At 34.7% G+C, this 11,220-nt stretch overlaps 1 protein-coding gene across 1 annotated transcript in view; it reads right to left on the bottom strand.

The window, feature by feature from the left end:
• The window catches only part of Dcr-2 (Endoribonuclease Dcr-2), a 49,466-nt gene that overhangs the window by 21,161 nt on the left and 17,085 nt on the right, over positions 1 to 11,220 (bottom strand). The window contains exons 15-27 of the mRNA XM_068777905.1: positions 10,980 to 11,095; positions 10,543 to 10,687; positions 9,720 to 10,006; positions 8,695 to 8,872; positions 7,824 to 7,909; positions 7,558 to 7,696; positions 6,965 to 7,179; positions 5,438 to 5,520; positions 3,772 to 3,880; positions 3,421 to 3,532; positions 3,098 to 3,291; positions 1,510 to 1,746; positions 58 to 193 (exon numbers count right to left, since the gene is read on the bottom strand). Of these exons, the coding sequence (XP_068634006.1) occupies positions 58 to 193; positions 1,510 to 1,746; positions 3,098 to 3,291; positions 3,421 to 3,532; positions 3,772 to 3,880; positions 5,438 to 5,520; positions 6,965 to 7,179; positions 7,558 to 7,696; positions 7,824 to 7,909; positions 8,695 to 8,872; positions 9,720 to 10,006; positions 10,543 to 10,687; positions 10,980 to 11,095 (2,037 nt within the window). The remainder of the gene's footprint in view (positions 1 to 57; positions 194 to 1,509; positions 1,747 to 3,097; positions 3,292 to 3,420; positions 3,533 to 3,771; positions 3,881 to 5,437; positions 5,521 to 6,964; positions 7,180 to 7,557; positions 7,697 to 7,823; positions 7,910 to 8,694; positions 8,873 to 9,719; positions 10,007 to 10,542; positions 10,688 to 10,979; positions 11,096 to 11,220) is intronic.

The following is an 11,220-nucleotide window of genomic DNA, read 5'->3' as shown; positions in this document are numbered from 1 at the left end:
CTAATATGATACAAAAAAAATATTATAGTCTATATAATTTATCAATTAATAACTTACTTGATTTTTTTCGATGAAGTCTTTAACTTCCTTGGGTGCGAAGAAGCCAGGTACGACAAAGTCCGACTTCGGGCTGAAGCCTTCCACCTTCATTCGACCGCCCAAACTTATCTTTTCACCGGCGTAGTAAAGATTCCTTAAACCAGATATTAAATATATAAAATTTGATCAACAAATTACAAATTTTACTTTAAAAATGTATTAGACTCGTGAAAACTTTTAAACGAAGTAGCGACATAACTTTTGGGCTATCATACAGGGTCGTCGTTTCAGCTCATAGACGCCCACTGAAAAGGCCTAGACCTCCCCCAAAATATAAATAGACTGTTATACCATAATCGCCACGGTTGGCAGGCGCCATGGCAGTCGCAATATAATAATATGGTACGCAGAGGACGCTGCCGCCTGTCCTCTGGAAACTTGTTTATGTCATGCGGCAATCCTATATAATCAATGCACAAAATGTGAAGTGTATAAGATTGTATCTCGGGAATCAAACCCGCGACCTACGACTGCATGTCTGAGTCCTCTATTGTTGGGCTGCCACTCAGACAAGGCATCTTTGATTATTCATCACACAACAAATTTAAATGCTTATTGATCGTATGTCTTAAAAAAAATTTCCCCTTACAATTAGAAAAATTGATTTTCAAACATCTTTATCGTGAACATACTATATACCAGTAACATCATTCCCTTTAATATAAAAAAAAATACATTGTAGGAGAGGCATACGTAGCGGTATTGTGTATTACGTCATCATATAATTTGTGATAAATTCAACGTCTATTTTATTTTCTTGGTCATACAGCCTAAAATAAATAGTAGTAGTAGTAGAGGGGCGGCCAAGCTTCCAGATTGTCAGTCATTTTTAAAAAATTGTAATTTTTAGTGAGCCGTATGTTTGTGAAAGTTATCCAAAGAGGTATTAAAATACAGAAATTATATTGACGACTTATAAATAAATGTACAAAATATATGTATTGTAATAAATATTAACAATTTAACATATTTATTTTATTTTTCTTGATATTTCTTTAAAATTTAGTCAATAATTGGTGACAGCACCAATTCTATTCATTCTTTACTGCTTTGTTTTTGAATTTCATGTTAATTTATATATTTTTTAAATATAATTACACAAGAATAAAGAAGTAACTCTGGTTCATTTATCCTTCAAAGAGCTGCATGTGGTTTCCGAGTCGCAGGTAGGGCAACCCTGTTATAGTAACTCAAGTGGGTCAATTTTCATCATCGTTGGTCATTTCAGCCAAATGACGCCCGCTGCAAAGGTTACACCTCCCTCAAAGATCACCATGATTACTGATCTTCCGCTGCCTGCATCCAGTGAATTCCATGACCTTAAGTAGGTCGTCGGTCCATCTATTAGGGTCCAACCAACTTACGTCCATTTTATTATACAATAATTGGATAAAGATTTAGTTAAATTACCTGTTACCAATAAGACGACTTTTGATATTCGTTAGCTGACCCTCATTCATGTTGGGAAACTTGTGGAACAAGTATAAACTGGCTGCATATTTAAGGAAGGAATCTCCCAGGGTCTCCGTCCTTTCCAAGTTGAAGGTGTCATGAGCTTTATTGATCGTTAATGCGGTTAGTATATCTCTCAGTTCTGGACCCCGACCGACTGGTTTCTTTGATAATATTTTTAACTTATCATTATACCTACGAAAATGTAATTTAAAAATAAATTATCTTATTTTTTTTTCTTATGCATTTGTATCATATAACAGTGCCTCCAGTTCAAACAGTATTCACTTGAAATTTCAGTATCTATATGAAGACTTAATTGTATAATAAGTTTAATAAAAAAAAAAATAACAGCCTAAGTTATAGGGAAGTTAAAAGTACTATTACAATAGAACTAAAAATCAGTACTACATCATCATTATCATCATTATTTTAGTCGAACTAATGAGAATGTTATGAAAGCGAGAGAGAATGACAAGAATTTTAGTTTTTATTGGGTGAAAGCGCACGCGGGGACGGAGGGAAACGAGAGGGCGGACCAACTGACTAAGGAAGTGGCACTGAAGAGTAAAAGAGGACTGGAATATGAGGAATGCCCTATCTCATTCGTCAAGCGACAGCTTAGGCTGGGAACGCTTGACGAATGGAATAGCAGGTACATGGAACGACAACACGGAAGTTTTTCCCGTCGTGGCCTATCGCGTGCTCCGCAGCATGGAGGTGGACACGGTCTTGGTACAGCTCTTCACGGGGCACGGGGGGTTCTCCAACTACCTTCACAGGTTCAAACTCAAAGAGGACCCCTCGTGCTTCTGTGAACCGGGCGTGAAGTCCGTGATCCACCTGGTAGCAGAACGTTCCACATTTGGATGGCTCCGACACGAAACCGAATAGCGGGTAGGAAAAAAGATTGGGGAGGCCACAATTGCCTCCATTATGAACATAAAGGAAGGTAGAGTGTCCTTCCTCAAATTCTGCAGAGAAGTGGCGAAGCACGCCATAAATAGAAATAAAACCTAATCAGAATATAGAATACTTAAAATTTGAACAATATAAAAATTACCGAAAATAAAATAAAAATGTATAACTATATATGAATAACTATATAGTTGTGATAAGACTGTGATGTAAACTAGTAAAGTAAAGTAAATCTAAATAAATCCGTGATAAATAATAAATAGAATAGATATAACTGCAGTGTTTGAGGATGGATGAAAGGAACGGAATCGTTGAGAAAGACGGATAGAATTGTGGAATGAAAGAAAGGAGAAAAAGAATATGTGAAGCATGGAAGAGGCGAATGAAAATAAAAAACTAACGTGAAAACATTTTTGCGGAAATTAAAAACCCTGTTTCTACATTAATAGGGGTGGAAACGAGAGGTCCTCAATAGCGGGCGCCATTAAAAAAAACCAAGCCACGTCTACCGGCTTCTACGGCCCCTAACCACTGCCATTTCGGACGACCATTCGATTATGTTGGGGCGCATTTATTATGTGAAGCACGGAATAATTAATAAAAATAAAATAATTCAAAATGATCTAACATGATCGGTGGAGGCAGAATTGCAGCGGAGGTGTTTTGTATTTCAAGTCGAGAAGTTCGGAAGTCCAGATTTCGGAATATTTCGTTTTCTGGATGAGGAAACATTTCACGATTGATAAATTCGTCGTAACACTCTATATCCATTACAGTCGCTGTGGAAATGTTGCGCTCAATGTCCATCGGCTCTTTAGATTCCTAAGAAATTAAAAAACTAACATGAGAAATAAAATAATTTCATTATAAGCACATTCAATAAAAATAGCGATTTTAAAATGTAAAATGACCAAAAGTAAATCAATAATTTAAAGAAAAACAAAAACATACTTCCCAGGGGTATTCCTTGTTGATTTTTTGTTTTTGCAGCTGATAAACACTATCTTTCATTGAAATTATTTTGAGTGGTTTGCGAGCGGACTCGTCTATTGGATTATTTATTCTGAAACAGATAAATATGTTTAAATTCTTGCTTATTTTATCATACAGTTCTAGGATTAGACTAACAGACTTGCTTCCTTTTTTGTATATACAAACATAATACAAATCTTTAACTCTGCACCTAATATGATACGTAGTGCATGACTGAATATTTCACCTGAATAATTCTTAAAAATTCCTGTCAATATAGATGAGTGGGTGGTATGTAATTACTAATTTTATATATGAGAGAAACCATACCTGTCTACAGTATTCTTCAGAGCGTTATCTTCTTCAGGACCTTCAATTTGAGATAATAGAGATTTCATTCCAACTTGCAGATCCACTTCTAATGGAAGCCATTCCTCACCTGTTAATATGACATTTCAAATTGAAGTTTCAATAAATAAATATTTTAGAAGCTATTCAGGATTCCCATTAAAATCCATTTTTGAACAATTTCTATTAAGGTAAATCTTTTTCTCTATAAGGCCAATCTTTAAGGGAAACAATTTCGTTGACTTTGACAGTCTTACTTAAGAAGTATTCATAAGTTCAAGAAGCTTCACATTTTATCTTTTCATCCCTCAAGTACATTAATTTATGGCAGATCCTTAACAACGTTAAGGTATTTACAGAAAATATGTATGTAGCAGAACACACAATTCAATTACTTTTGCTCAGTTTAATTTAAAAATATATGGTGATTTTTTTCTGTACACCAATACCTCACTTTGCGTCATGGTTTCGTTCCAAAAAAACACGACACAAATTGAAACTCCGCAAAGTCAATTAAGATTTTCTATAGCAAACTATGTAAAGATCGAAGATAGGTTCCGGGGTTACGAAAATACTACTTTTTAAAAAGAAAATTGAACAAAGTAAACATTATAAATTGAACAAAGTATAATATAATTCTGCCAATAAAAAATTTTGGAAAAATATTTACCTTTTTTTTTAAACCACAAATGACATGTAAAAATGATTTAAATTTATTATACTCTTTAAAAAAAACCACTACCCTCTTCATTACAACACACTACGTAATTGAAACTGAACTCTAAAATTAGCAAAACAAAGTGAAAATAAAACTGTATTCAAATTACGCTGTTTTTAGTTAGAAAGGGAATCCCCGAGTTTTGATGGCATGGCGCAATTAGAAACAAGTGTTGCCACCCTTTAAAAAAAAATTAAAGACTCGAACAAAACAACGCAACCTCGGAAATTTAACGACGCACTGTGAATATTAGTACTAATTAAGCAGCGACGCAACTTCGAAAAAAACGCTAAACGAAACGACGCAAAGCGAGGTATTGGTGTATTTGACTAAATTTATCATCATCATCATCTCAGTCACGGGATGTCCCATTAGCAAACGGCCTGAAGCCAGCGTTTTTTGACGACGTCACCTCTCCACCTTGTGGGTACACGTCCTACGTGACGTTACCGGTCATGCTCTCAACCCAGAACCTTAATGACCTGCCAACTGATATTTCAACTTGCCCATCTGCTGGGATATTAGTTACTTTCGTCCATCTATGGATCTCCTCATTCGATCTGATCATTATCATATCAGGCGATAGACGCCTTCTGCAAATCATAGCGCTCCCCTGAAGATCACAAAGATAACCAGAATGGCATCCAACGACTTCCCGCGGCTTTAACTAAGTCGATCCATGTAGATTCGATGTCTATGATATTTTAAACAGCTTAATTAAATAAATATTTTTTTATTTATTCTGTATGTCTAATGAAATTCGTTGCTCACAGCCGTGTTACTCGAATTACTGCCACTGGCAGTCGATGCAAAAATTGCATATTTAAATGAGATAATGTTAGATAACGTTGTTAGTTAACGTTGTTCCTATTTTTTATTAATTTCAAAAACTATGAATTTTATATAAATTTCTTATATAGCTTTACATGCCTTTTTTTAAAATCTCTTGTCCATATTGAGTTCCTTTTGCAATTTCAACACGGAGTTCTTCAGCTACTAGTAACATGAACACTCTGAAAAAATTTGAAAATATTAATGATTCTCGTTTTTCTGGGTTTTTAGCGGGTCTTAAGAATATAGGACGAGATCGTATCAACAAAATGTTGATACATAAGTATATAGTGCTACCGGAACGGGCCACTTCGTATTATCAGTCCAAAGTTAACACTCGCGACGATAGTGCCAATGTTCTTTTTTCCTCGGCCCCCACTTCGCCACGTTTTGCGTAAGGCGCGATGAAGAGGTTTTTGTAGCATAATATAACGTATTATAAGCACAATGATTTAAAAAAAGCCTGCTAACTAGTATCACAGTAAGTCAAAAACCACTTCATTTCAGTATTTAAGAAGGACATAATTTTGTCACATGAACAGAAACTAAAAGCACCCTTCACCAGGATTTAGCATACAGGTTCTCGAAGGGAGGCCGTACGGCTTTCTAGGGCTTTTAAAATGTGCGATAACGGGCATATATAATATGATGATGATGATAATCAGATCCATCTACATTGTGGTCGCTGAATGATTAGAACCGGCAACACAAAAGTTTTCTATCCAATAAACAATTCAATGCAGTGCAAAAATTAGCCCAAATAAATTATCAAGTCTTATCGAATCACTATAACTCTGTGTTTACGTTGCCTTTGGATTTGCTTATTCGTGAAGCGGCGTAATTACAGGAAGCAAAACGCGAGAAACCACGACTTGTTCTGAAGGATAAGCAAATGGAAAGAGTTTGCTACCATAAAGCCCCACACCCAGCAGGAGAACAAAAAACAAAACTTGAACGCCTGGAAATCATGCAGAAACCCTTGTAAACCAGCAAATTACCAGCTCATTTATATTCACCGATGGCAGCAAATTCAACGGGAATATGGGGGCCGCATTCTCCTACTGTAGGAAAGATTCCGAATAGTCTAATAAAAAATTAAATAATAGTCTTATTGTACTGTTTATTAGGCAAAGAGTGTAAGCATAAATCGGTATTTTTACAACTTTTTAAAATATGTGCTATTGTGGACTTTCTTCCTGTTCCACCACTACAACACCTTACGAAGCAGAGTGAAAAATAAAATAGATTTCAAAAAAGTTCACGAATTCAAGTTCCAATGTTGAATAAATTAATTTTATGTTTATGTTTAAACATAATAATTTAAAGCTAATTCCGAAGCAAATTGAACGCAATGTCGCTTAGTTGTGGAAAACGACCCGATTTTATTTATTCATTTAATAATCTTTATTATTAGCTAGAACATATTTAAAGAGTTTCATAATAATAAACAAAAAAGTACAATGGGCGGTCTTATCACACGAGGCAATCTCTTACAGACAACCATAATATGGAAACAGTAGAAGTATAAATAACTTATACAATTTTACATTAACAATTTTTTTAACAATGATTAGGTAAAATAAAAAAAAATAAACTTAACTAACTTGCAATAAATAATTTAATTACCTGTGCAGTACACTCGGCAGTATAGTCGCTTTGTACCACAAGACTCCAGGAAATTCGTATTTAATACAATATTCGGGTATGAAAATTTCGGCAAAGCCTTTTGGTTTGTTATCGCCCTGCGCTAGTGAAATGAGCTTCTTCTGTTTATCCGTGAACTCGCGTATGGTTGCCGATCTTGGCATTAAACAGTTCATGCGAGAGTTGATGTTCCGAACCTGTGAATTTCATGTATAATATAGTCATAGCGAAATAAATAGACGGGCTTGATTGGCAAGCTCACAGTAGCTCGAAATGCCATAAAGAAGTATATGCTTTAGATCATTCTACTAGATCGAATCAGGAATAACGAGGCCCATAGATGAGTGAAAGTTGTTACTTTATATCCGCTTATACGTCTGTTGATATATATATTGACAAGTAGAAGTAGCTGTGGGTAGGCCACACGAAAAGATGTCGTCGAATAAAGTTCTTATTGAAAATTTAATAGGAAAGCCTATGTTAAAAAACAAACATCCTAAGACTGAATTGATCATGAAACATTGTGGTTTGTCGAACTGAATTCTGAAAGACATAATTATTATATTGAAACATACTTCTAGCAGAGGTTGATCCTTATTTCCTTGTATTTCCAAGTTGTATTTGCTTGCGTAGTAATCCGCAAAGGTCTCAAATGAATTAGACTCAAAACATGACTGCGGGGTCTTGTACTCCAGCACGTTAGAGACGATGTATCTGATGATAAATGAACATATGAAATCCTTTTAAAACTTTTTATAAAAAAAACTAAAGATATTTCATTTTTTTTAACCCTGGTTTCTTGAATTTTCGAATTACATTTCGTTATAAATATTATATTTACCTATCTGGAAATATTGTAGCGCGATACCACGGCGTTACAACTTTAAGCTGGTAGTTTTCTTTTGTCACCTGCAGTGATCTGCGCTCCTTTAAACATAAATATTGTTTAGTATTATTGGCTTTATAATACTCGGAAATATTTTTTGACAATAATAAATAAACAACTTTATTCCCTGCACAGTTTTAATCATGTTACAAAGCACGAGTTACAGAACCCTCTAAACAATAAACACGGAAACCTAGGATCCGATGTCGTGAACATGCGTGACCTTGAAGATATTTATAAATTTTTGTGTACGGTTTTCGGAAATTCTAACAGAGTACTATCGCAAACTTACTAAAAATGTTATCCGTAGTATAAATAAATCCCCATGACGACAGTTCAGTGTCGTTTTTTTTATATAATATGTAGTAAAATTACACCTTTACATTAAAATAAAAATTAATTTAAAATAAGAGTTTACTAAACTGATTATAATTCTGGTAAAACGCCGTTTATAAGTTATTAATTTCTTACTGAAGTATTTATAGTTTTTTTCCAGTATACACAATAGAATTATTTGTATGAAGAGTTTGCTCATTTCTAACGTAAGACATGTTGGTCAACTGTGTGGTTACCCAGAGTTAGCTTGCTGGTTAGTCCTTCAAACGGAATTAGTATTGTCTCACGTTCTCCTGTTAATTTTGAACTATATTTATCAACTTATCGATAATGATATATTATTTGTTTACTAGCCTTTTACTGCTATATTTTATCATGCAATAACCTAATTACATGTTTTATTAAGTATTACAATTAGACATATAGCCGCTAATAGCATTGGATTCTTTAAAACCGGTAACTACTTAATATTACATGGTGATGTTTTTACCTCAGTTGACGGTACCACAACTGGTGGTATATGCCTGAATTCCTTAATTATATTCCAATCAATGTCATATCCATTATCAAGTTTAACGGGAACTACGTACATGTTATTCTTTGTGCCGTCGAAAACAAGAAACTTTTTGGCTACTTCGAGTACTTGATTAAATATGAAAAAGTGGAATCTGTAACAAATAATACAATTATAAAATTTTATAATATAATTTTTGGCTTGGCTTGCACTAATACGCAAGTGGCATTTGCAGTTTCCGCAGGTTCGAAGAGGCAGGGCGCAGATGGCGCTTAGCGTAAAACTTCTTTTAAGGTAGCGAACCACAAAGGCTTTCTGGGAAGCTTGGGCCCTACATACTACAATTGCACTACATTGGGGTATCACATATTTTTCTTCATTCTTTTAGCAAGCTTCTTCAAGTTATAAATAATAGAATTCGCTATTTTAAATGTTAATGGGTATTATCAAAGCTCAGAACTTTCCTTTCGCATAATCCCAGACGTATTACATCTAGATAAACTAAATGCCTCAAATTGGAGTAGATATTTACATTTTAGACTGTCTTAATATTATAGTAGTAGTAAAATACAATTGGTCGGATCGCTGACCTGCTGTGAAGAGCCGGCCAGAAATTCAACAGTTGTTATTTAAAATGAAATTTAACAATTTTTCTTGTGTACATTATAATATCATGTAAATGAGTCAATAAACCAAGTTGCATACATTTCGACCATCTAAAAACGCTTGAATGTTATAATTAAATTTATTCAATATTATTCTTTCAATTATAGAACGTATTTCAAATTTAGGTCAATGTGCAGTTTTGTAACGTACTATAACTTTTGCCCAATTTAAAGACATTATAATTGCCGACATTAAAGAATTATTTGGCTAATAATTCTTTAATGTCTTTAATGTTCTATTGAACTATAATAGCAAATTTTTTGTCAAAATAATATGCGCCTAAAGAAATAAGAACAGATGTGGAATATTATTTAATTCTCATGAAGCATACTCACTCTTTAATGTAATTAAATAGACCTTGGTCTAGTTCTATCTTCCCATAGTTTACTTTGATAGTAGTCATCACTTCACCGACTGTAAGGAACATGGGAAAATCGCATAATTTTGGCAAGGGGTTAAAAGTCAAAAATCCAAAACCTTCTCCTTTTTTAAGCAGGTTGTACAAAGCACGCTCGCGGGAATCTTCCGGTTCTTGAAAAGTAATCTTCAACTGGATGATATGCAGGTAGAAAACTTGCTGGCCAAACATCCAATTACTAGGGCCATCTAAAACTTTTGGATACTGAAAACCAAACACAATTCTGTTGTATTATGTAGGAGAAAAATTGACCCAATATCGCATTAGCCAGGCAAATAGCAAATTGTATTAACAGGGGGCAGGGCACATAGCGCAGAACAAATACGCACTGTGGCCTTAAGGTTCTGGAGTGGTGACCGCGCGCACCGGCAAGCACGGCGTAAGAGATCCACGTGGACTCACGTGGACAAACCGAACTTATTAAGGTTATGAGAGACGGTCAATGCAGACCACTTCCAACTATGGAGCTCTATGTGCAACAGTGGATGACGGTTGAAATAATGATGACAACTTCCAACATGTCACGACCTTGGTTGTTGAAAGTCGTGGGATGCAAAACGCTTCACACCGGTCCTTTTAGAAATCTATATCCAAGCTTATATCCAGCAAATAAGGTGGTACCACGGCAGGAAATTGTGATGAATAATACTGGTCAAAATTAAAATACAAAGGCTTTTTGGTTTTATGTATTTTTTTATCAATAATTTTTAGATTTATGACGGATTTAGTATTTTACTTACGACTCTCGCGTGCTTTCGTATCCTTTTCTTAGTTCCGGCTGTAGCAGCATTTTGTGATTCACCGTCTGCATCAGTATCTTCCTCATCATCCCAAGGCCAATTGAGAAAGCACTCTTTTATATTAAAGTTGTCATAATTCACTTTTCTGTAAAACCATGGCAATCGTTAAACAAATCATTATCGCAGTGTGTTCCGTCGAGTTACGCCACTGTGCGAAAAAAATAAAAACATCGCAAGGTTCATCATCAAATGGTCAACTGTTATATATTGACGTCGTCTAGAGGCGGTCGTTGCGCGGATGACGTCAGCAGGCGAGGTTCGCAGCGAAAGGGTTAAAGAATGTTGAAATTAGAATTTAATATACATTAAAAAATCTTAACACGGTTGCAAAGCACACGTTAAGGCAAAGTTAAAATTAATAAAATAAAATTACTCACCCATATGGAATAGGTAGTAGCGTGATCGGATCCAATTCTTTTACTTCATGCAATTTAATGCAAGCGTTTAAAGCGGCCGAACGTTTAGCAGATTTTGTATCAAACATTGGAATGCCCTACAATAAAATCACAATGTTTATAATAGAAACAAAGTGGACAGGAAAGAACGAATTTTATCAAACGGATAAGATTTTTAAATTTTATTATATAATGATTAGAATAGAAGACTAGAAGAATCAAA

Source organism: Battus philenor, unplaced genomic scaffold (assembly GCF_028537555.1).
Source record: "Battus philenor isolate CCGP_79_NKW_IND1 unplaced genomic scaffold, ilBatPhil1.0.hap1 SCAF_14, whole genome shotgun sequence".
NCBI classification, from domain to species: domain Eukaryota; kingdom Metazoa; phylum Arthropoda; class Insecta; order Lepidoptera; family Papilionidae; genus Battus; species Battus philenor.
This window is presented reverse-complemented; position numbering and strand designations above follow the sequence as displayed.